At 39.5% G+C, this 26,952-nt stretch overlaps 1 protein-coding gene and 1 non-coding gene across 3 annotated transcripts in view; one reads left to right on the forward strand and one right to left on the reverse strand.

Moving 5' to 3' along the window:
- The first annotated feature begins 3,848 nt into the window (after positions 1-3,848).
- kra (basic leucine zipper and W2 domain-containing protein kra) overlaps positions 3,849-26,952 on the forward strand; it is a 28,205-nt gene continuing 5,101 nt past the window's right edge. The window contains exons 1-8 of one of the 2 annotated variants that reach the window (XM_080277006.1): positions 3,849-3,929; positions 9,327-9,448; positions 11,897-12,023; positions 13,529-13,707; positions 14,322-14,483; positions 15,974-16,153; positions 18,508-18,648; positions 20,391-20,610. In XM_080277006.1, the coding sequence (XP_080133132.1) occupies positions 9,338-9,448; positions 11,897-12,023; positions 13,529-13,707; positions 14,322-14,483; positions 15,974-16,153; positions 18,508-18,648; positions 20,391-20,610 (1,120 nt within the window). In that variant the 5' untranslated portion in view covers positions 3,849-3,929; positions 9,327-9,337. Of the gene's footprint in view, positions 3,960-9,326; positions 9,449-11,896; positions 12,024-13,528; positions 13,708-14,321; positions 14,484-15,973; positions 16,154-18,507; positions 18,649-20,390; positions 20,611-26,952 lie in introns of both variants that reach the window. The other variant, XM_080276997.1, reaches the window with a different exon arrangement.
- Positions 26,080-26,198, reverse strand: LOC145408983 (5S ribosomal RNA). The gene has a single exon (XR_013899028.1). It is a non-coding gene; the product is annotated as a 5S ribosomal RNA (ribosomal RNA).

A 26,952-nucleotide genomic window follows, 5' to 3' on the forward strand; every position in this document is an offset into this window, starting at 1 on the left:
ATTTTACATATTACCATTATACAGTAGCAACTTAATATATTCAGCTTAAATTTTTCAAACTGGAAGGGGTAAATATAACCATCTTTAATCCCTTCACTCTGAGTACAAGAGGAGTGTTCTAGCTTGAAAAAATTGATTGGAGCAAGAATAAAGTACATGGAGACTTCATTGTACTGGAGGAGTTAAAGATCTATTTGTCTGTAGCCTTAATCCTGTAAGGGGTGGCCACAAACAAGCTGCCTCCATGTCACGCTGTCTGCTGCCACCAGGTTGCCCACTCCAACTCACTCCCTCACCCCAAATACAGTACCTCTTCATCCCATCCCTTCTCATCCTTGGTCTCCCCTTCCACCCCGCTCAGCCACTATACCCTCTACTTGGCCGGACCATATGAAATTACTTCTATTCCTAATCAGTACCACAATGCTCCTTCATTTCCTCATTTGTCTGTCTGTCCACTTAATTCCGCAATCTCCTTTTAGATAAGTAATTTCCACTGCTTTCACTCTTGACTTGTGTTCTTCCAGAAGAGTTCAAGTATCACTTTCTGTGTTAGATAGTGGTGGATCACAGTACTGTTATGCTGCAACTTTTTTGCTTCCATGTTCACATCCTTTTTCCTTGTCACGGCTTTCAGTGAACCAACAACCTTTCTTCCTTGTTGCATTCGTGCTTCTGCCTGAAGTAATTCTTAAACTATGTTCAGACATAGTTTATGTTAGTTTGGTGATAAGTGATATAGTGGTTAGAACACTCCAGTTGGAGTGGCAGCTATGCTTAAGTTTGATTCCCAGGAGGTGACTGGAGCTTTTTAGTCATAAGTTCTGATTTGATGATGTATTGATATATATTGTTCTTAGGGATATTTAAGATGAAACAGGGTTTATGAAGGCTATATCTAACCCCTCCATTTCAAAAATTCACTTCTGAGCTTCATGAAATTATTTGTAGGTGGCAAGAACAAAATGAAAAGTAATGTACCTCATCAGATTTAACCCATTAGATACGACGGTCCATGGGGATGGCAGACCCAGGTAGACTGTTATAATGTAGCCAAAAAATGAAAATGTTCAAATGAACTTGTGAATTGCCTTTTCTGTACAAGTGGATCAGGGGACATAAGTATCTGCAAAAAACAGTTGACCAGATGAATATTTTGTGTTGTAAAATGGTGTTTTTTGTCAAAAAAATATATATACTGTAGTATATATATATTTTTCAACCATAGTCAAACATCATATCTAAAAGGCTAAGGAGTTACTTTAATTGTACTTAAGTATTGGAGACTATCAGTCCCGTACACCTCAGTGGAGGTAAAATGGGATTGGTTGTGACTGCTTTACCACAGAAAACCAATAGGAGGAAGATTAACCAATTACTGTACCCTCCTCACTACAATGGCATATTATGAATTACATATAATGCTTACTATTTTCAAATATTTACACATATATGGGCTTCAGACTGGAGGGGTAAGATGAAGGGTTGTATTCCAGTTGGCATTAGAAGCTTTGTAGCATCTTTTTCCAAGCAATTTATTTTGCACATTTTGCCCTTTTAACCTATTCTACCATATTTAAACAACATTGTCAATGCTAGAAATATATAAATGATAGAGGAGAATTAATAATGTGTAATATGCATAGTAAATCAATGAGGAAGATTCCAGTCCCACCTAGAGGATTACCCATAGTCGTCATCAGCGATTCAGTATGAGAGGTCTTCCTCTAGTTAAATCGTCTGGAGCTAGTTAGGATAAACTGAACTGTCATCATACTGAAGGAGTTTACCACGTTATACTTTACCTCAAGCTTAGGACTCAAGTTAATTTTCTCATTATTTCTTGCACTACTGTGCTCTTGCTGCTTCCATATAATTTTCTTTTACTTTGGAAAGATCTCTTATTGAAGGAATTAATGAATGGTGCAGCATATCTGACCCCTCCAATATGAAAAGTACATTTAATAAAATTGTCTTGAACTTGCAAGAATAAAATTGGAAATCAGTACTTTGGAGTGAAGGAGGTAAACCTCCACATTAGTGTTGGAAGTGTGTTTTCATAAGTGACTGAGTTGTTTGTACAGAATTGCATTATGGCTATTCACTGTATTATTACGTGAATCTCGGTCAAATTTTAAAGTACTGTAATTTCATAATTCCTGGTCTATGTGCATTTACTGTTATGACTGTAATTTGGTGAGTTTTCTGTTTTGGAGTTTGATCTTGATGTTGGTCTATCAGAAGGTAGGGATTTCCTTATAAGTGTGTTGAATAATAGTTCAAAAATACTCTGATCAGTAAATCAGGTAGTAGCTTAGACATAACTTTTCACAGAGATAAGATTTTGTAGATTTATATAAGAGTTTCTCAGATTAATTGTATTATGTTCATCATTATCATTTATAGAAACACAGTTAATTATTATTATTTTATTGCAGGTCACCATTTAATAGTTTGCTTACTGGAACTCTGAGCAAAAAATTAGTTAACTATAATGTACAAATATGTACATCATGCCATTTTATTGATGTAAGAATGTTTTAGGCTGAATTTCATAGTAAAATATTTTCAGTTACGGATGATATTATTTTCTTTTGACAAGGGAGAGCGGAAACTTGAAGGAAATAAAGCACAAGAGATTTATTGCCGCCTGAAGGTAATTAGTGACAAGCCAAATGATCCATGTGGATCGTAACAGGTGCTGTCCTGCACATAGCTGACAGGTGTAGGCTACCGCCAAAGATGGTAAGTTTGAGCCTGGTGAACCGAAAAAAATTGTGAATTGAAGTGGATTGAAAAATATTGTAGGCTAGTGTTATCAAAATATATGCAGTAGATCTCTAAAAGCGCATCGTGAGTTGATCACCCCCCCCCCCCTTCCCCCATTTAACGGTGTATGATTCTCTGCGCAAATCACAGAAAACTCCCAGTGGGAGGAGAAATCTAGCCGTGTCACAGCGTTACCTGTTAGGTTACATGCTAAGCCAATGACCATTAGGACATGAATTTATAGCTAAGTAGGGTAAAGTTCAGTGTTTCTTTTGAGGGAAATTTAGATAAGCGGGTATCGTAACAGGTGCCTAACCAAAGGATTCATACCCTCGAAAAGATAAGCTGCAGGTGAAAAATGCCGATGATATGGACATAACTAATCCACATGAAGTATACGATACCGAAAGTTGCGATACAGGGCTATGTTAGTAGAGGGAGTTTCATATGATGTATTTTTGAAGGGTAAAAATGAAGAAAGGAAGTGTACGTGAAATGCAAGTACAAAAGAAGTAGCTGGGAATGTTTTGTCACGGCTGCTCTCTATTGAAGGCCCCACAAGAAAAAAAGTGAAACCACCGATAAGATTCCTTAATTTAGGTATCATGTGCCTGTTTAAGAAGGGAGGGGTTAAATCTACCATACATAACATCCTTTTTTCGAATGACGTCATTCTGACAGCTGGGGGTTACCCATTAATCATGGTGCTGCTGATTCTTGGTCGTTATTTGGTGGCAATATATGTAAGATGATACTTCAGATATGACAAAGCGTACATATATAATCTTTTATATAGCTCTGCGTAACAATTTGTCGTAGATTGTAGCACTGGTCTTACGTTTCTCAAGCATTTTGAACCTCCCGCGATGTTTCCCCTGAGTCACAGCATGGCGCATGTAAGTGAAAATGGAACTTCTGAAGTGTCGTAATTAACTTATAATATTTGAAACTCGGGGTAACATGCACAAAGATTCAACATGAATATACAAAGCGATAATGTGGTTTGTAAATCAGTTTTGTTTTAATAATGCACATAAAATAAATGAAGGGGACCTCAGGCCTCGTGAGGCACTCGATCACTCTTGCCGCCCTCAGTTCTCGGGTCCCGGATACTGAACCCTACATTTTCCACGCGTTGTTCATCCACAGCTCGTGAAAAGGTTTTCTTTCTTTAGTTTTGTTTATTTTTTGTAAGTATTGCATCTGGGTTTTGGTTTGTGCATGAGACTGTGATTGTAGCATCTCTTGGTGAACATAAATTGAGAAGGGTGAATTTTAGGTGGTTCAGAATAAGACGAGAAGAGGGATGTGTTGAGGCTTGACACTTTATCTCTGATCTTCGCCTTCCTGTCAGAATTACGCTCTCAAGTGAGATAAGCTTGAGCTCATTAAACGCAAGTAAGGGAGCCTACCTTATATTCAGTGAAATTTAAATTGAGTCTGAACTATATGGAGTAAACTTATTTGTTAAATGTTGCACAAAGTCTGTACCCAACATTTTCCAGGACGGCGGAGTGATTTCGTATATTTTGCTTCCATTTCCAGCCCATTTTCTTTATTCCTTGGCTAAAGTACGCCGATTTAAGACGTCCTGGATGACAGTATTCGTCAGGAATATGTAGTTGTTCGTTTTGGTGTGTAATATGGTAGATAAAGATAAACTGATGAATGGCCACTTGTAAGACGAATGAGGGAGTTTTTGTTTACAAGGAAAATTTTTTGTTTGTGCTTTTCCAAGGTCTGCTTTGATACAAGTACAGAATTTTTGGGTAGGGGTTGAATAGTCTGATTTCTGTTAGATCTGCTAAGACCACATTAAGTTTGTAGTGTTTAAATTTCATCACCTCATGCAGTGATATTGGTATGAAGAGCAGGTAGCCATTTTTTTTTCCTTAATAGAAATCTTGCCTCACAGCAATACTACAGTAGTTAAACTTATTTGTAATGTGCTTTTTGTAGGTATATGTGAATATTGAGGTATATAATGTACTTTTTTTTTTTTTTTTTTTTTTTAATTACTGCTGATAAACTATTGAGTACTGTATTTAGTTGAAGCTGCAACTTGGATTCAGGTAGTTTGAAGTGTTTTCTGTTTATAACTTATCATTAGCTGACACTTCATCTGACACTTCCTTCACTGATTAACCCCTTTGAGGCCATGTGTACCAAAAATGTCAAAAAAAAGTGTTGGCACGTGATAAGATATAAACAAATAATTATGGAATATTTGAATACTAGCTGTGGCTTCTGCTCAAAATGTGTACCCAACATTTCCTGTAGTGTTGCAACTGGTGCTTCAGGGATGAGATCTGCATTTTTTTTTTTTTTTTTTTTTTTACAACCATAGTATTCCTGGTGCTTGAGTTTAGAAAATGTTTTGATGTTTTGAGAATTTTGACCTTAATGTCTCTACTGTTTTTTAGTCATTCATTTTTTCCGTATTCCCTATCCACACACCATCTCGAGACTCTCAAGCCTTCCCTGCAAAAAGTTTGGTCAAAATTATTCCAAATGAATGGAATGCTGATGTAAAGTTTCATCATCAAACTAAACAACTTAAAACAGATTTACAGGTAACCTGGGTTTTCTTTCGGCCGTGTCACCTGGGAACTTCACCCATGAGCAGTTTTTTGTTATTGGTTGAAACCTGACCATCATGAGCAGTGATTGGTTGATATTCATAACTATACTTATATGTGGCAAAAGCAGCCATATAGAAGAAAGGTTTGTCAGAATGATTAGATTTATCAATTGCATAAACCTGAATAGCTATGCTCATAATTACATAGTTGTACAAAAGTAAAATAATACTTAGCTTCTCTGTAGTGAAACTGTATCCTAATCAAATTAGAGAGCAAATGTTTGCGAGTGTAGACTTAGTCCTTTGTCTTGGGTACAGTATGTTGTGTAAAGTGACCAGATTTACTGGAGCTAAAAGCGGGACATTGTCACGTGTGTATATATATATATATATATATATATACATCTGTGTTCCAGTGGAAAAGTCTAGGCTGCCAAACAATTTTCAGGATTTTCTTTAGGGTACACCATCAACTTACGATGGAGATGATCCTTCAGTTTTGTGATGTTGAGCAGTTTGTTGTATAGTGGAGCCTATATTTTTATTGAGTTAAAAAAAAAACTGTTCCTGACATCCTTCCCTTCCATTATTTTACCGAATGAATACTCTGTTGCATTAATAACATGATGTCACATTGTAACTTGTGGTAATGTTAAAGAAGTCATGCCATGCTATATGATGAGGTTACATCAAGTGAAAACACATCACATGGCAATTTATAGGGAGGTTGATAAAATGTGGGTTCACTGGGGACAGGGAGGGGGCATGTTTATTTGTACAATATATACTGTATAATATACAGTACCCTCTCGTCCAAGACGGGTTTGCCCAAGGTGTTTCATGTCCAAGATGGAGACCATAAATAATAATCCAAAATACTGGTGTAATACGGTTACATGCATCCAATACGGAACCAACGTTTCATAACAGCCCAAATCCGAGGAGAATGCAGCTATAACAGTCTCACCCGGTCCAACGTGGTTCCCGCGCCCAGGAGAGTGATGTGGTTGAAATGTTGTCCAATAAAATATTGGCATCTGGTCACGTGATGAGCAAGCAAGGCTTACTTTTGTCTCTCACCAGAGCATCGTAGACACACTTACCGCGTGTTGCACTTAGTGTATGTTCCTAGGTTACTGCCTCTCCTTAAGTAACCATGCCTATGAAACTGTCTGCTGGGCAAAGATGACGAAAATCAAGGCAGAGAAGGAGACACCCAATCTGGACAACCCCAAGACTGGACTGACAGATGTTTGGTGGAAAGAAATGTCCAATAGTTTACATTAGAGATCTAAGTGATTCCATGCCAAAATCCTTCCAGCTGGTCCTGAAATACAAAGGAAACATGATTTCATATTAATGAATGGCATTTCATGAACAAACATTGTGATATACTATGGTTTCTGTGTCTTTTAATACCTTGTGGGGGGAGGTCCTAAGTCAATTTGTGGTAGCTGTGTACAGTATGTGTGTATGTGTGTATATATATATATATATATATATATATATATATATATATATATCTATCTATATCTATATCTATATATATCTATCTATATCTATATCTATATATATCTATATATATACAGTAAGACCTCACTAGAACGGACTAATTGGGGCCCATACCATTCTGAAAAATACGAAATTCCGATAAAAGCGACATCCGGACTTTTTCTGATATATCAGACAGTCCGGATGGTATGAAACGTTTTTAAACTGTTTTGACTACCATTGTGGTACTGTACTATGTTATAACATCACTACATTAATCAAATGGTATATATAATAATACTGTACTGTACACTGATAAACTTGTCATTTATTTATCTTATTGCGGTGAACATAGCTGAAGTGGTTAGGCAGTCCGCACTGCTTCTGGCTTTATCGGAATTTTTCTGATATATAGGAATTTAGTCCAGTGGCGCCTCAAGTCTGATAAAAGCAAATTCCAGTCTATTGAAGTCCATTATATTGAGGTTTTACTGTATATATATATATATATATATATACACACACCAGGTATATATATATATATATATACACACCGGGTATATAGTACATACATACAGTATACCTACACAGTACATATATAAACTTTTAGGCTTGCCCTCAATAGCACTACACTTCCACTTGGGATAGCATCCTTGTCAGACATGACTTCAAACCATAAGTTTCAGTTTTTTACAGGTGCAAATTTATTTTTTCACTTAATATTGCATACTGCACTATTTGTTATGCACTTGCATGATTCTTTGGCAATAGCAGAGGTGTTTCAGTTTCCCTGTACACACAAAATAGAACTAAAGGGAAATAATCACAGCTAATGTAAACACTTGGTGGCCATCTTGGCACAAACAGCTGACCATTGGCTTGGGCAGGAGGCACTGTGTATGCACGGGATTGTCGTACCCTGCCACCAGAAGTTATTGTTCTATTGAATTTGGCCTGATTATGAAATATGAAAGCTGGAATGAGTAACTCAGCTGTAACAAACAGGCTTCTCTCAGCTGCTGTTTTCATTCATGTTCAGTTACCATGTGTATGGTTATATCTCTGCATTGTAATTTTTAGTTATCCTACTTTTTCATCTTTTGATTTCTGCTGTTGTCACTAAGCATAATTATTTTCAGTGAAAGGTTACATAATTCAGTTACAGTAATTTTTTATTCACACCCTCTTGTAAACAGCCCTTAACTACCAGGTTAGGATTATTTCTCCTGGTTATTGCCTGATAACACAAAATACATTGTCGTATAAATGAATGCACATGATGCCCATAGCTGGTACCTGCACAGCTGTTCACTCAATGCCTTTGTTACTGATTTTCTGTTATATTGCCCATAAATACAGTAATATTTGCAATGTGTAGTGTGTCCTTGAATCCTTGAATGCGAGACATGGGGGGGCTAGGTGTATGACTGGAGTCTGAGAGGATGAGAGTGGAGTGGATAGGTGCTGTGACAAGGAGGGGCAGGTTGAGATGGTTTGGGGAGTGGGCATGTGGAGAGAATGGAGGATGATAGTTAGGTACGGAAAGTGAGCAAGCTAGTGTGGACATTGGGGGTAGGGTTGTGAGAGACAGATTGCAAAAGATGTGGGACATGGTCATAGAGTGTGACAAGGGACTGAATTGGAAAACTGCCAGAGATCGAGCAGCATGGAGAGCCACCATTAGGTGACTGAGGCTGACACTCGCTAGCATGTTGGACCCTTTATAAACTATATATGATGCTGCTTTTCACATGTTGTTTTGGTGGAGGCTAAATTGAGTCTGCATCATAATATCTGAGAGGATGGACACTGTGCACAACTGGTACCTGCACAGAAATTCACTCGATGTTTTTGTTCCACTCATTTTTAATGTCATGTTGTCCATAAATAATGTACAGTACAATGTGATGGTGATCTACACATGTTTTGGTGGGAACAGAGTTGTAAAAGAAAGAATACCCAGACTGCACCTGGCAGGTATCTATGTTGTTGTTCACTCCGTCTCTTTATACATTTTTTATTCCACCCGTTTAATGTTGCTGTATATAATGTGTGATGTGCATTGCTGCTTTTTAAGTGTTGTTTTGGCAGACCTAGACCGGGACTTTAGTGTCTCATCTTGTATCCTTGACCCACATTATGATGCTTCCTTGCCAACGTGAACAGCTCGTGCAATACACATCATTAATGTTGCAAACCACATTATATTTATCCTTTCTTTACTTAATTTTAAATGGCGACATTTTGATGTAAATACGAATACCATTTGAGTGTAATGAATCGTTTCTCACATATTTAATGTAATTTGAACCATTGCCAAAAGATCTGTTGTAACTTGAGGGTTTACTGCATTTTGCGTGTATTATTGTTATTTTAACTATAAAGTCTTCATGAGAAAGATGTTAAAATATTGTATATATTATACACAAAAATTTTTCTTAAAAGGCATATTGATCATAATATATTCATTATTTTCTTTCCACAGTTGTCTGTTGTATGACTACTAAAGCTGAAAAACCCACGCTCCAGGGGCAGCGCATTAAGACTCGAAAGAGAGATGAAAAAGCGAAGTACGACCCTGTGGGGTTTCGTGATGCAATCTTACAGGTTGGTGTATTATTTGCCATATACAGTATATATTACAGTAAAGCAGATCTTTGGTCTGTGCAGTATAGATAATGCTTTTTAAATTACATTGTCAGTTATAATAAATTTATTTGTATTTCTACAGTGTCTAAAATGATTTCGAGTTAAGTTTTGGTTGATTTAGGTTTGAGTTGATTTTGTTAGATAGGCTGAGTATATTTGACAGTTGCTTCTGGCATTTCCATGCAAGGTGAATGTTAATTGAAGCACTGGAAAAACACTTCATTGGTGTCTAATCTCTGAATACTGACATAGGAAAGGTGCTTGTGATGTAATGTCAGCAGCCACTGAAAATACACCTGAAAGCATACGGGCTAGCTCAATTGCCAATCACACTTCAGTATTGATTACATGGATTGGGGGCTTGATCCCATTACGCTATATAGATTATTTCTGAAATTGAAAGTGCTTTGCTCCCAAGCTTCCCAGATAAGATAGTACACATTCAGCCAAGAAAATAAATAAATATCAGTGCATAGGTTGTATGGAACTATAACATGGCAGCAAGATGACATTGGCTTTACCCATTGGCTCTACATCATGTAGGTTGTCTTACTGTTGTAAGGATGCCACATATTGCTTGCTATAGTGTAATTATTGTACCCTGGCAGCCTGCCGGTCAACAGTGTGTCCGATTTCGTATCATTTTTTACTTGAATTGTGTCATGCATAAATTTTATTATACACGAAACACGTGTATCATATACATGAAATCAGACGCACTGATGACGAGTAGGTTGCCAGAGCACCACGCTCCTTGAGACTTGCGTGCTGTGACTACAGTAAATTTTCCTCGTTAGTGATTATTGCTGCCCAAGAACTCATACTTGAACAGTCCACTATGCCCTAATTATAATGCAACCCTCAGTATTGTCACACATTTACTTACCACATGTACCATATTGTCATAGTGCAGACAATCCTTACCAAAGTACTTGTTTATAGTTTACCTTCTGTGAATCATTGTTTTATAACCAGTTTAATTGTACCTCATATGATGTTTGCAGTTTCCTGCAGTTCAGTGGTTTCACATCAGATTGTCCTGGGGTTGGAACATGTTACTAAATAACCCTTACATCTCATGCTTCCACAGGGCTGGAGTTTCTTCCAGCATCAGTAATTCCAGAGGTTATTGGGAGGATTGCAGTTTATCCCTCTATATTTTCTTGATTACAGTCATTGCTGATCTTCAAGGAGTCATAGGACTACCTTATTATGCATTTTTCTTCAGTTTTTTCCTTTACCAAAGCCCTTCACTTAATATTTTGAGTTCTGAGTACTGTGTCAAGTTTCAGTGTTGCTTTTAAAAGTACAGTAGTGAACAGTGTTTAAAATGTTGTCTTTGTTTACAATCCCCAATGGTGCTGAAAATAGACTGGCTCTATCTCATGATGTGCTGCAGACAGACGAATGTCATCTTAGAATGCCCTTTTTTTATACTAAATTACCTTCATCAGTGCTGCTTTATCCAGACCCAACCTGAATTTTTGTAACAGCCAAATCTAATTTATCCTGACCTAACTTATCATGTTAACCTAACCAAATTTATCTTAACCTAACCTATCCCTTAAATAATTGCATTTTCCATGTTTACTGATGAATCCTCTTATTGAAAATATAGCTTTGTACAACTGCAGTCACTGAATAAATTCAAAGGCAGTACTTTTTGGGGTGGTTGTATGTCTCCTTGAAGATTACAGTTCACTATTCATTTTACGTTGATTTGGTTTATGATAATTCGGTACAGCGAAAACAGAAAAGTTCCACCCTAAAATCCGATTTCTGATGTTTCCCGCTGTAACAATATTGCCCTTGGAAAATTTCATATGAAGCGCTAGGCACATGCAAGGCGACAGTAGCTTGTCTCAGGCAAGATGGCGGCCCCAGCGTGCAGAGCATTGTTTTGGTTCAGTTGTGGTCCCGCCATCCCTTCAAAGCCCTGTCTTTTCCACTCGTTCTGTGGGACCCCCCACCCCACCCCCACCCCCACCGTCACCTCTCAGCCAAGCATCGTGCTACAGTAGGCCTATACATTGTGTAGCACCAGGCCAATGTTACGCAAGTGTGATTGTTGTTGCAACGATTTACTGTACGCGAGTAATGCCGCCTGTATTGGTGTGATAGTGTTTGTTTTGGCCTTGGAGAAGACTTGGACCGACACAGGAAGTGATTAAGGTGGGTTGTCATTTTTATTTCAGTCTTGGGTAGGTGACTTTGGGAAGCTGAGTTGACGTAACCCCCCTTTATAACATGTTTCAGTCTCCCGATTTACGATAAAATCGGTATACGATAAGGTATGACCTGACGTAACCCCATCGTAAAACGAGTAGTGACTGTACCCAATAATTTTAAACATTTGCATTATTATTTTATTTATTTATTTATATAGGCTATATATGTTTTTTCCAGGGTCTCATAGAAGCTGGCTCAGATCTAGAAGCTGTCAACAAGTATCTTGACCAAGCAGGATCTAAACTTAAGTATCGGACCTACGGAGAAACTCTCTTTGACATACTAATAGCTGGTGGCATTTTAAGTAAGTATACCACTATTTAGTATTCCTTGTCTGTACTGTTGTAGTTGAAGTAGACCAGGCACTATATTCTTCTGATGTCAGACAAAAGAAATTGTATTTCTTAGCCAGCTTCTCCTCGTTTCATGTGGTAACACTGTAAGCTTTACAGCATCACGTGATTTGTGTGCAGAGCTCCTGTGCCATTGTCAGAATTTTTTAGAAGTTGCCCAATAGCTGCAGCCCAGTCCCTCTTGACTTTGCCCCTTCGCATCATCCGCTTTCAATGGAAACCTGCAACTTATTAGAAACATGTGTGACTTTATCTTGGACTTTTTTTTCCAGCATAGTCATGAGAATTATTATTTCAGTATTCTTTCTCAATATTGTTGTTAATAATGTCCAACAAAACAGATGGTAATTTTATTGCCATTTTGAAAATGATGCTTCTTTTAAGACTTGGAGTTCATATAGGTACAGATGATTGGTCCACCACCCGAAGCATATGAAATTGTAAGGCTTACAGTGTTTCCACATCAAAAGCAAGGGGCTGGCTGAGGAAGGACCATGACTTTTATTTGTATATGTAAACTTGACCATGTTGAGGGGTGCGTTCCCATGGTGGTACTAATATAACTGGCTGGCTCTGCTAGCTGGTTTAAAACTTTCTCAGCTTCCACCCTATCACCCTGAAAAGACAATGGTGGAATGTAGAAGGGCATTTAGCCAGCTGTTTGGTTTGATGAGCTTTGAGTTACAGCATTCTATGAAAGTTCATGGTTAGAGACATATCTACTGCTTCAAACCACAAGAGTTTGTGTGAGAAGTGGTAACAAAGTGGTAGCCTGATATGTGTGGGTTTAGTATACCTTAATTGGATGATTAACTGTCAGACAGGTGTATGTGAAGCAAAGAAAATGTGTAGGGTTAGACTTGAGATGGAACCAGAATACCAGCAACTTGTGTGATTAATTGTCTTAGCCCATCTTTAGGTAAGGGAAATATATTTTTGTGATTTTTCCTTGTTTCCTGATTAGCTTTGTAAGGAGCCATGCTGAAAGGATCCCAAGACTACCCCCCATGCAACCTGAGTGAACTAGAAAATGTCTGGGTGTACACCTTTTAATGGAGAGCACCTGACAAAAGTTATACTAATTATTTTTCCAGTATGTCGTATATTCTCCGACATACTCTTATTTAATGACGAGAACCATGTACAGTAATATGTAACCTACAATACCATGAACGGGTAATACAGTGAAGTACAGTACTTTATAATAGTACTTTGATTGTTTGTGCATATATTTATTCAGGAACCCCCCCCCCCCCCGATATGTGGAGAGAGAGAGAGAGAGAGAGAGTATCAACACCCCTTACTGCATGAAGAATTATTTTGTAAAGTGAAGGAAGTTGAATTTCCAGATTTGAGAGCTCATAATGTATTAATCTTTTGAGTCTTGGGAGAGTAGTCGTTTGTGTGTTTGCCCATTCTGACCAGAAATGAATACGAAGTTTGTGTGTTTTTCCAGCTCCTGGTGGTGGAATATCTGAAGATGGCATCGACAGTGGGCCAGTGCGCACTGACATGTGCGTGTTTGGGGCACCAGATGACTCTTATGAGACGCTGCGTGGCTATGCCCAGGTTTTCACCAGGTTGATGAGGAGATACAAATACCTTGAGAAGATGTTCTTTGAAGAGATGAAAAAGGTAATATTCTTGGGTGGGGTTCTCAAGCACATATGACACTGTGTCCTTCCTTTTTCCTTCTTGCAACCAACAGTAGTTTTCATCTTGTAACCAAAACCTGTTGTTTTAGGAAGAGATATGGGAAGGCTCCACTCCCTCCAGTTTCCTTCATGATGAAACAACTCAGTTAAACAAGGCTGTATGTGCTTATGAAACTGATCCGTAGTAATTATTTGCTAGTTATAGGGTAGGTTGCAGTATTGATTGTGAGTCATTGTAAGTAATTTGGTAATTTTTTTTTGGCCAGACAAACAGTGTAATAGGTTTTCTGTTTGAATGGTTTTAGAATTTTCTGAGAATCCAATATGTTTAATAAAAGTCCAGATTGTGTTGAAAATATCAGTACATGCAGTTTTAGTACTGTACATGTAAGTCATTCATCAGTTTGAACAGTATCCCTTCCAGTTTCTGGCAGATTTGTCTATCCTTTACCATCATTTATCCTTGATTGCTTAGGCCATAGAAGTATGGAAAGGCCAAGGAGATATGTGTGATAATTTTTTAAAGTCACCCCTAAATTGAATCCTCAGTAAATTGGTACACTAAGAATGACACATAGTACATTCTAATTGCAGGTACTAGTGTACCTAAAGGGGTTCGGTGAAGGAGACCGCATTCGGCTTGCGCGCTGTGTGGCCATGTGGACAAGTGACTCCCTGCTTGACCCCAAGGTGTTGGCCACCCTGTTGCAGGACCATCTTGTCAAGGATGGACTTGCTGCTGACTTTCTGTGTGAGGTATGTAATCTTTTCCACCGTCCAGTCCTTTGTTGCCCTATAATGGGAGTGTAGGGGACTGGTGCTTGGCTACTTAGTCTAGATATTTAACACCTTCACCATGATATTGTACCACATGTCATTTCTGAGCGATAGAAGCATATGAGGACGTACCTAGGATGTCAAAGGCCAATGCTGTACTATGGGGATAGCTGAGGGCTCTCCAAAGCTTCCTAGATCCTTTTACTAAGATATATATGCTGGGTGGTAACCATATAACCAGATTTTGGTGCCTGGTGGTTTTAGTGGGTAATTATTGCGCTCCAATTGGATTGAGCCGGTGAAGGTTTATATCCAAGGGGTGGTTGGGGTTGATTGCTCATGTAATACCACTCAGGGATGAGTGAGGCTGGTCACTCTCATCTTAAATGTCGGGACCAACTCCTTAGCCCCGGGCTCCTACACTCCTCATGGGGCAATGTAGGATTGGATGATGGATGATACTCATGGCAAAGTTGTTAAGAGGTTAAGTTTGTGGTGAACATGTTAATGTGAGAATATTAAGCATTTTGTAGCTTTTTACTTTTGCCATAGTTTTCTAATTGTAAAGTTGTTTCAAAAGGGATTCACGGTTTATCATCAGATTATACCATACCCAGTGTTTTTGGTTGATAGTGTATGTAAAAAGGAGTTGGTGTTTGCCAATATAGCTTTGATATACTGACAAGGTAAAGCAGGAAGAGCTTTAGAAAGTTTGAAGTTGAGAGAACGGTGGAAGTGGATGTTGCTGTAACTCAAGGCATGGGTGTAGGTTGTGTTTGGCTAAGAGATGTGTCGGTTAAGGAAGTATCAAGAATGAGTTGTCCTAATGGTATGGTATTTGGAAAGAGTTTGTGTGAATAGGGTGGTGGAGTGTATGGCGAGCTTGAGGGCGGGAGTAGGTAGGTGTGGTGGACCAAACAGGTGGAGAGATTAAGTAAATAAGTGAGAGGTATGGAGGTTGATGAGGCTGGGGAACTGACACTGGATGGAGTTGGTTGGAAAAAAGAATTTGTGCAGAGTATGTGATAAGGGTTTGACACCTGTTCTTGCCCCCCCCCAAGGATAGTCATAGGATTTACTCTCGGTAGGTAATTTGAACAAGTGCAGGTGTTTGCCTGTGAGGTGGAGTCAGGATTTGATAGGGGGAGGGGGCAACTTGAAGGGTGACTGAGTGTGGACCCATGTAACTGAATAGACTTACTGGTAGTTATATTAGATTTCTTTCAGCTCTGTAGATCCAGTCTTGCCACATCCTTAGGCTAGGAGAGAGGTCATGAGTCATTAAGTAATTTTAGTAATTTATTTTACCGGAGTGATTGCTTTCATTAACTGAGTTTGTGGATTGTCATTTCTGAGGACTGCAGGAAAATGGCTACCAGTACTTCAGTCTTCAGTCCTCTGGGCTAACATCTAGATGAACCAATGCCACAACAACAAGGAACTTCAATACATTCATATATTATTGACAGGTTCTGCTGACTGCTAAGAACTTGAAAGACATTACAACTGTGAGGTCACTATTGCGTAAAGCTGGACTTGACTCACGGTTAATGGAGTTCCTGCAGGCCAACAAGCGCACAGATGAGAACTTCAAGAACCTTTTCCAACAGAAGGGCTTAGCAGAGATTCTTGGTATCCACAAGAATTTGGTGAGTACTATATGGTTAGTGATGAAAATTGGGACTGTTGGATGCAGCTCACCCATGTTTTACAGTGAGGCTGTGTTTGAAAAAATCCATCTCGTAATGATTTATCGTATATCTGGTCATTGATAATTTGGGTTCAATGGGGGATGTTTTGGGCAAGGATCACTTGCCCAAGAAAATATAAAACATGTTACCAGGTGGACATAACTGGCAGTTATTTCACATCACTGCATTTCACTTGTCACTTAATTTCCAACATCAGACCATTGTTCAGTCACTGACACTAATACACCTAATAGTGACAGGTCAAAGACTGTCTCGAGATAAACAAATTCCCTTAAGCTTGCTTGCCAGGATCACAAGAATGAAAGTGATCCCAAATCAATAAGCGAGGCTTCACAGTGGGATCACAGTGATCATACAAGCGAAAATGCCATTGTACATTGAAAAAAGGTTTAAACTTTACGATATGAGTGATTCATCGCATACGGTACCAGTTCAATGTACTAGTGTGAGTCTTGAATTATGCAAGCCCTGCTTGGGCTCCTAATCTCACTAAAACACACTACAACACTCTACAGACCATACAGAACAAGGCCCTAAAAATAATCACAGGCTGCACAGCTACTACACCCACAGACCACCTACATCAAGAAACCAAAATACTCAAAGTCAAGGATCACCTAGACATGAGAGGCACCCAGATCCTTGCTGCAGCCTCCACAGACCCACAGCATCCACTACATTACATGGCAGCACATCCATCCACACCAAGGGACATCAAAACAACACCCAGCACACGTTGTCATACACAAATTCTGTCATCTCTTCCCCCTCACCCACCTGAGACCAGCTTCCAGAAGCATATACATACTCAAATCACTCGCCGCTCCATTCAGTCACTTAAAGACAACACACAGCTGCATGCACAACCTCCTGACATCCACCCTTCTGAATCCTATCTCCCTCGTGAGGACAGGGTCCACCTGGCCAGGCTGAGATGTGGGCACCATCCAGCCCTCTTAAGCTATCAGAAGAGGCTGGATGACTCTGTCGCTGATGCCTGTCCAGGATGTAACACAGCACCCCATGCTATTAAGCACATTATGGTAGACTGCATTGCACACAATCACCTATGCCAACAACACAACATACATTCCTTGAGAGCTCTGTGGGAAAGCCCAGTCTCGGCCATGGCATTCCTAAGGGACTCGGGGCTGTTCGGCCAGACTGCCTAGGGAACTACTACTACTAATGACGGTATGCTTTACTCAGTTAATCATAAGTCTTGGGGGCATATGCTTAAACCTTAAAATGCAAAGTTGAATGCAAGCTTCCCGTCTTATGGTAATTTCTGAACCATGATTATAATATGTTAGGGTTTTCTGTAACGTTGGTGATTGCACTGTCAGATGCATGCTGTTTATGGAATGCCTGTTAACCATAGGCATTCCATAAATGACCAAAAAATTAATGGCCAGTACTCCATTTAGCGAGATATATGTAGATGGCCTCTTAAGTTCATAATTGCTTAGAGTTTAGTGGACTGGCAGGTTCTCATAGCACCGGACAGTATTTCAAAAATAATGGGTGAATTTCATATTTGTGTGGGCTTCCATATGTTCTATACTTAGTAAGTTAGCATACCAACAGAAAACAATAAATAATTTGTAAGGTGGTGGCGACCATCATCCACTCACGTGATGTAGTACTGCCTGCTTCTTCCTTAGCCTTTATCATTCTTTTTCTGTGCCTGCCCTTCTGTCTTCCTATTTCTCCCATCTTTCCTATCACTTCTTATTGCTTTTCTTTCCTTTACAGGTGGCTTTACATTGAGTGACAAGCCAAATGGTTTCCTGTAAACCAAAAAAATATTTACAACGCTGGGTGGTACCCATATAACCAAACCATACGTGCTCCCTACGTGTCAACAAGTGGGTTGGTGGAGGATTAGTGCCCCTCCCCGTAAAACAAATAACTCTAATTCAAATGGCCACCCCTTACAGGATTGTGGCGTCTGGCGGTAGATAGTAGATAGATAGTAGACTAATTTTTATTTTAAGGTAAGGAAAAGTAAAGCTAATTTTGTAGAAGTTAGTTTTGTATGATCTTTTGCATCTCCATACTTATACTGATGTCATTACAATTTGTGTGTAGAGTTGTAGCTTAAAAGTGTGCATTATAATAAATAATAATAAATTTCTTTCTCATGCTTCATTCAAGAGGGTAGAAATATATCAGTACAGTACTGTATATACTACATTTACTTGTACTGTATTAGTATTTGGTAGAGTATGAAGATAAATTGTAAATAGCGTGTCTTGTAATGAACTAATTTATGACTCTGGTAATCACAGGAAAAGGAAACAAGCCTGAAGGAATTGCAGACATACCTGAGCCAGCAGGTGAATGATGGAGCCAGTGTGAAGGACATCATTGTGGGTGTCCAAGAGATTGCTAAGAAGAACAGCATTCAAGAACCTCAGATAGTTTCTTCTGTAAGTGATTGTTTTATACATAACATATGGCACAAAAAAAAAGTGGGTGGTTGTGCATGTGAGTGGGAGTTTCTGGGGTCTTTAAGGATGAATGAATTTGTGTGTGACCCATTTCTCACTGGGTATGTTGAGCAGTTCTCCCTCCATTGTGTGTTGTGTCCATGTTTTCTTGGGCCTACTTCACCCCATCTTTAGTTGGAAAAAGTTACGGATATATTGAATAAAGCATTGGTAAAAGGAAAAAGATAGCGATGTATATTTTGCACTGAGTATTGTAATAGATTATTTTTAATTGGTGTAGAACTTTCTTTACTTTTTTCTCTCCAGATGACATTAGTCTGCTTACAATTTTTGAACAGCAGGGGTTTGATAGTCTTCTTTGACCTCGTCACTAGTGGAAATTTCTGTTTAGTAAACTGATAGTGGTTACGTAAAATGAAAAAGGAATCAGAGAGAAGGGGGGGGGGAAATAAGAATCCCTTCCATCCATTGAAATTTTTTCTTGACAGCAACTTAGGACAGACTTCTGGTAGCGACAGGTGTAATGATCCAAGTCCACCAGTTTGACGATCTCTCCCAGGATGAATAAAAAATTGTTTGCATTGAAGGATTGGTCATTTAAATGCTTGATCAAAAGTGCAGTACTCCTGAGTTGGTTAGAAAGCTGGAAATCTCTTTTGCCAACCTACACGACAGCAAGTTCCAGGCCGTCCTTCCTTGCGGAGGTTTTATGTTTGTGACGGTAGACCAGCATGTTTCAACAGCTACCAAATTTTCATGCTGTATACACATTACACACAGTTTGTGAAATTCAAAATTGCAAGTTGCAGCAGTACTTTCAGTCAAGACCATAAAAATTCCAGTTAATAGCCCTTCTGCCTTTGGCAATACTACAGGTCTTGGACAAATTGTGTGACTTGTTTTTAGTAATTTTTTGTCATGTTGGGCCTTTCCTTTTAAATAAATTACCACTTATCTCAGCCACAGAGATCTACCTGTAGGGGTGGCTGACAAACCAGTTTACTGTTTCATACATTGTACTGGATATTTTCATTTTCACAGCAAATATGGCTCTTGGTTTGTGTATGTGCATGCAGTGATCCACTTGTTCTCATGTATCTGAACTTTAGCCGTATATAATTCGCACTGGGAGGGAGAATCTTGAAAGTGTAATTTTTTATTTATTGTTTCTTAACTCAAGTGAGCAGGTTACTTTGTATGTTACTTTTAAATTGGAATGTAATTTCTCTGTTTTAACTTTTCGTTCATTCATTTATAAAGACTCTGACATTCATGGATGTAGTGGCCTTGGTCACTGAATAGCTGCTATCACACTGCTGTGTCTCTAGCAGCCTCTCCAGTCTTTATCCCCACTGACACACTATCATCCAAAGTTTATTTTTATTTTTCAGTGTTCCTCTTGCAAACCGTGTTGGCATTCACATCTCTCCCCCATTACATGCTGTCGTCATCCTCCATCTCGTCCAAAACCATTTCAATCCACCCCTTCTCATTACACCACTAAACCATTCCCATCCTTCCTCGCAACTCTTCATTTGCAATCCCAACCCCCAAGGCCTGTTGCCCAAGGATGCACTAAACATCCTTCTCATTTTTATCTCTGTGCTTGATCCTACAAATCTAATGCTTTACTTCCCATGTCTTACTACCGTACAGCATTAAACTCATAACGTGCTCCATATGAGGGCCTCTTAGCATTGAGGCTTTTTGTGTTCTTTCAGATCTGGACTAGTGTTATGGATGCAGTGGAGTGGAACAAGAAAGAAGAACTTGTAGCGGATCAGGCTTTGAAGCATTTACGTGTGTATGCCCCACTGTTTGCTGCCAACACGAAGTCTGATCGTGCGGAGCTCACCTTACTGGTCAAAGTGCAAGAGTTCTGTTATGACAACATGAACTTCATGAAGGTGTTCCACAAGATTGTCATTCTCTTCTACAAATGTAAGTCATTGTATGCAATTAGCCACTTGGAGAGTTACGGGGAAGTTGAAACATAACTATATCGATAATTTTCGTAGCATTTGCTTCCTTATAACAGAAAATATTGTATGAAGATAGATTTGAAATATCCAGTGCATGCTGAACATGTTCTGATTCACTTTAGCTCTAAATAAGGAAAGTACAATTTTGAAGACCATCCATACTTCACAGTGTTTTCGTTATTCACAGCTTAGAGAAATTGCTGGGAACAGTATTTTCCTTATTTTTGGCTAAATTGAAGCATAGCATTGTTCAGCAGTTACTTGATATTGTATTGAAACTATTTTCACACAGTATTTACCTGTTTTAAATGTGGTTTATGCCAGTACTACAGAAAATACCTCTGTCAATATTTTCAACTTCCTTGTTGCCCAAAACTAGCAAGTGGCCAGTTATTATTATTCATACTCTGAGTGGCTTTGGATATTTTTGATGCCTCTTCCTTGGTGACTTATTCTGCACGTTTCGTGTGAATATCCACTTGCATGTTATTGATGCAGTTATTGATAAAGATAAAAGATGTTTGGTTCTAATCATTTTCATTTTTGTTTTTGAAGGCTTCAGCATGCTCGCATGTGTTGGCCTTGGTCACCTAATGGCAGCTCTCCATGCTGCTTGATCTCTGACAGCTTCCCTATTCAGTCCCTTATCCCTGAGGTCACACTCAATATCATCGTCCAAGGTCTAAAATATTGGTCTACCTCTGACAGCCCTACTGTTATCATTAACACATCTCACCATCTGTGCCCAATTATCATCCCCTATCCTGTCTGCATGCCCAATCCATCTCAATCTGCCTCTCTTCATCATAACACCAATACATTCCAGTCCCATCTTACCTCTCAACTCTTCCATCGTAAATGTAGCCCCTCCAGGCCTCGCACTCGGATGCACTGTGCATCCGCTTAATCATTGTCATTTCTGTATGTTTGAACCTGCGAATATCCTCTTCCTTTACTGCCCAGGTCTCACTACCATACAGTGAGACCTGGGCACTACGAAGCACCCTGTTGGCAACTAACTTCTTATGTGTGATGTTTGGTGTGAGGTGCAAATTTTTGTAGTGTACAATGTACATATCTGTAGTGACTTTGTTGCAGGTGGGAGCGCTCACCATCCTCTCACTCAATGTAGTGCTGCTTTGGATGTCTGCCCTTTCCTTTTTTCCTTCCTTCCTCTTCTGTCTTTCATTCCATCACTCTTTCCCCTTCCTTCTGCCTATGGGTGACTACGCTGAGTGACAAGTCAAATGGTTTCCTTTACACCAGGAAACCATTTACCATGCTGGATGGTAACCATATAACCAAATTATGGTGCCTGGTGGTTTAGTGGGTAATTAAGGTGCTCCAATTGGATTGAGCTGGTGTAGGTTTATATCCAAGGGGTGGTTGGGTTCATTGCTAACATATGCCACTCAGGAATGAATGAGGCTGGTCACTCTTATCTTAATTGTCAGGACAAACTTGCCTAGCCCTGGGCTTCTACACTCCTTATGGGTATAGGATTGGATGATGATTGGACAGATGGCTATATCTGTAGTGTGACTGTATTCAGGTGATTACTTCCAGTGCAGTAGTTAAGAAAACTCATGAATGGATTGTGTAAGTTAATGGCTCAGAAGTAGATGGACAATTGGTAAATTCTTCAGTAGGGTGTGTAAATGATCAGGAAGACAGGTTGTGCCAGAAATTTAAAAAGAGGGCAATTTATATGACCATGAAATGAATAGTGGAAAAGAGTATAAGGAAATTTGAATACAGTGCTGGTATACCAAGGATGATGTGTTGGAAGGATCATCATAATTATTAGCTACAGAAGATAGCTAGATTGCAGGTTTGAAGAGTATGGGTATGGAGATATTTTTAAAAATGTTAAATTATTTGTAAATACCAGCAGTACATATGAAAAGGGTGGGGGGAGAGAGGAACTTGGCCAGACTTGTGATGTAGGAAGAGTTTAATGCTGGTTGTTGTCACCTTGGTCTGTCTGGCCGTAAACTTTAGGCTGGCAGTTGCTCTTTATTGACTGTCCATCAAGTGCTCCCCTGTGGCAAGCAGTGCCTCATAACAGTAAGACGGAGAGATGAGTTTGGAGATACGGTTGCCAGATGGATGTAGCATTGCTTCCTGGATGGATGCAGCATTTGCTTCTTTTGACCCAGTTAACAGGGGCACCATAGTAGGCTCCACATCTTGTAATGGCAGACCCTCATTTTGTAATGAACCAGTATGCGATAAATTGCTTTTACAATGATGAAAAAGGACCTCCCCCCCCCCTCCTAAGCAATAGCATTTTCACTTATGTGATTACTATAATCCTATGTGAAGCCTCGCCAGTTGATGTGTGATTGGTATTTTAGCTGGTACAGTCACTGACATGTAAGCATAGTCATTTGTTTATTCCAGGATGGACAGTGGCCTTCTTGAACTTATCACTCTTGAGTATGTCAGTGTCAGTGATGGAATATTTGTGTGGTGTTGGAGTTCAGGCAGCAGGTGAAGTTCAATGAAGCGAAATAACTCCTGGTTTATGTGACTTGTTTTTAGAACTTATTGGGCAAGAGACTCTTGGTGAAAATCGTATTCCCATTGAATCCATGTTATAATTGACTCTGTATTTGATAAATCATTAAGCAATGCATTTTGTCAAATGCATCCTCACCATAAAATGAGGGTTTACTGTATTTGGTTATATGGTTACCATCTAGTGTTGTAAATGATTTCCTGAGTTACAAGAAACCTTTAAGCCCATCACTAATGGTAATAAATTACAGGAAGGGTGGGAGATAGTAGGAAGACAGGAGGGCATACCACAGGTGGCGGATAAAGGTGAAGGAAGAAGTAGGCAGCCCTATTTCACATGTTAAGATTAGGGGATTGAAGGGTGGCAGTGAAGAGATCAGGAATGGAGAGTAAAGATGGTATGGTTGATAATTGTCAGAAGATGGGACAAGGGATTTGCAGTTTGATATAAAAGAGAGGGAGAAAAAAAAAGTAACCCCCCCCCCCTAAAAAAAGGTGATTCTCTCTCTCTCTCTCTCTCTCTCTCTCTCTCAATGAATAAATAAATAAAGGTGATCTCTCTCTCTCCCTCTCTCAGTAAATAAATAAAGGTGAGTGCGAAGTGAATGCAAGAATTCTTGTGACATAAGGTTTTTGAGTGTTGTAGGGAAGGTGTATGGAAGATTTATAATAAAGTAGGAGAGATATCAGAAGTCCTAGTGAGTGATGAACAGTATGGCTTTAGGAGTGGCAGAGGATGTGTCAATCAAATATTTGTAGTGAGGCATAGTGGAGAAGGCTTGTGAGTAAGACTATAAAGTGTTTATGGCATTTATGGATCAGGAAAAAGCCTACGACAAAGTAGACAGAGAAGGATTGTAGAAGGGTTTGTGCATTTACAGTGTAGATGGTAAGTTGCTAGCTGCCATCAGGAGTTTTTATGATGGTAGTGAGGCATGTGTAAGGGTAAATGGGCATCTAAGTGAATGGTTCATGATCAGTGTGGGCATGTGACAAGGTTGTGATGTCCCCATGGTTTTTCAATATATAATATATATATATATATATATATATATATATATATATATATATATATGTGTGTGTGTGTGGATGCGGTGATGAAAGAAATCAAAGCACAGGTAATGGAGAGAGGGATGGCATTTGTTATGGATGGAATATCTCAAATTTGTTGTTTGCTGATGATGCAGTGCTACTTACAAATACTGGACAAGAGCTTAGTAAACTACTAAGGATTTCAGGGGCAGTGTCCAACTGTTTTTTTTAAATAACGTCTCAACAAAGCGTCGGACAAGGATTTAACTTTGGCAGTGCATGTTTGAGACCCCGACCTAATTTGTAAGATTATGCTTTTGTACCAAATGTGTATGATTAAGGCATTTATAAGAGTAAATGTAGGGTAAACTTAGCTAAAATCGTCAGAGGCATGTAGCGAGGCTAGCTTCGGTCACGATACAAGCCCCGCCCACAATTCGGAACGTGATGTCGGTGTGACGTAGTAGTAATTACCTGTTCAAACTTATCAAATTCCTCATGCGGACCCTTTCGCGGTTGTATACCGCGAAAAGCCGCAGCACAAAAGCAGTCTAGCAACCTCTAGGACAATGAGATGCTCGCCATCGCTGAAGTTTCGGTTTGGTAACGTCTCGCCTGTCGGCGGCCGCCACATCACCTCGCCCAGCGGTGCCGGCTCAGGCAGTGATTACTACTCTTCAGAAGTGAATAAGTCATATTGACGTCACAATATGTGTAAGAGGGCGATGCATATACTATGTACTAATAGGGAGTCTGGAGGGATGTTCAGTCACTCTAAAAATCAGCCGCAGCTCAGAAATATGAGTAACCCTGAGGCATTGAATCTGAAGCAGCTTACATAAAGACAGAACTGCCACTTGCGTCGGTGATTACTACTACGTCACACCGACGTCACGTTCCAAATTGTGGGCGGGGCTTGTATCGTGACCGAAGCTAGCCTCGCTACATGCCTCTGACAATTTTAGCTATAGTCTCACCAATCTAAAACCAAGGTTTGGGTGGAGTCCAGCCAGGGATTTCCCGGCGTACAGCGTTGCCTTGTTTCCTATACTCTGATTGGGTAGTGGCTGACCTGACACCGTTAGAGTTTGTCCGCTCACACCTCGCCACCTGGCCTGACGTGACTTCACCCACTTCTGTGTGTGTGTGTGTTTTTGTGTGTGTAAAGACAAACTAATTTAAGTTATAAATATAATTTAAGTTACCGGTATATATATAACAAAGTGAACAGTGGAAGCACGTGACAGAAGCTTAATCTCCCTCCAATGGATTAACTCCCAGTATGGGCCTGGATGTTGCTGCTCGTGAGTGTTTTAACTTATTTATTTCTATTAAGAAAATAGCGTATGTTCTACTGATTCCTTCAAATTATATTATAAACGTAATTGTTACATTACTTACCCAACTTAGAACTACCGTGAAAGTCGGTAAAAGTAACTACATTTTTTTTCAGCACCACTGTAAAATATGTATGCCACATTTCTTTATTGATGTACAAGAGCCATATGCATTACAAGTTTACCTTCCTTTTATATGCTAGAATACTTAGGTTTATATTGTATTAGTATGTGTGTACCTATCTGTGATGCCTATTACATATATAACAGAATCTACTCATCGCTCGTTTAGGAAGTATGGCATGGCTGCACCCAGCGCCAGACCCCACCCAAACCTTGGTTTTAGATTGGTGAGACTATAAGTTTACCCTACATTTACTCTTATAAATGCCTTAATCATACGCATTTGGTACAAAAGCATTCATTCATTCATTCATTGCCAGACGCCATGTATCCCAGACAGGGTGGCCAAGGGCTTAGAGTTAATTGTTTTACAGGGAGGGGCACTAATCCTCCACCAACCCCACTTGACGTAGGGATGCCAACAGCATCTGATGTTCCCAGGCGGTCACCCATCCAAGTACTAACCAGACCCAACGTTGCTTAACTTCGCTGATCGAACGGGGAGCGGTGTACTCAACGTGGTATGGCCGTAAATTAGGTCGGGGTCTCAAACATGCACTGCCAAAGTTAAATCCTTGTCCGACGCTTTGTTGAGACGTTATTTAAAAAAAACAGTTGGACACTGCCCCTGAAATCCTTAGTAGTGCAGAGTTTTGCTGATGTCTGTAAGCATTGTGCCTTGAGAATAAATTTAGAAAAGAGTAAAGTGATGGTAATTGAGAGAGAAAATGGCTCCAGTGTGATGTTACAGTGAATGGAGAGAGACTGGATTTGGTGAGAGAGTTCAGATACCTGGGTACAGTGGTAGAAGAGAGGAAAATGTGCAAAAGAAGTGGAAAGCAGAGTGACACAAGGAAGGAAAGTAGCAGGTGCTATGAAGGCATGATAAGAAACAGAGGCTTGGGTGTTGCAGCTGTGCGAGGCTTACATGAAGGAATGTTAGTGCCAACTTTAACATATTGATGTGAGACTATGGTGTGGCATGAAAATGAAAAGTCAGAATTGAAAGCAGTGGAGATGGGACCGCTGAGTTCTGTATGTCAAGTACAGAGACTGGATAGGATACGAAATAATGTGGTTCGTGAAAGATGCAAAGTGAGGAAGTCTGGACACCAGAATTGAAGAGAGTGTACTGGGTTGGTATGGTCATGTGGAGAGAATAGATAACAGAAGAATGGTGAAAAAGGTATATCTGATCTAATCTGAAGGAGGGAGGAGGCTAGGTAGGCGAAGAAGGTAGAGGGATATGGTGGATGAGTGTGTGAGGACAAGAGGTATGGAAGCCGTTG

The sequence above is a fragment of the Coenobita brevimanus genome, chromosome 8 (genome assembly GCF_032717465.1).
Source record: "Coenobita brevimanus isolate Jiangsu-jjx chromosome 8, ASM3271746v2, whole genome shotgun sequence".
Lineage (NCBI taxonomy): Eukaryota > Metazoa > Arthropoda > Malacostraca > Decapoda > Coenobitidae > Coenobita > Coenobita brevimanus.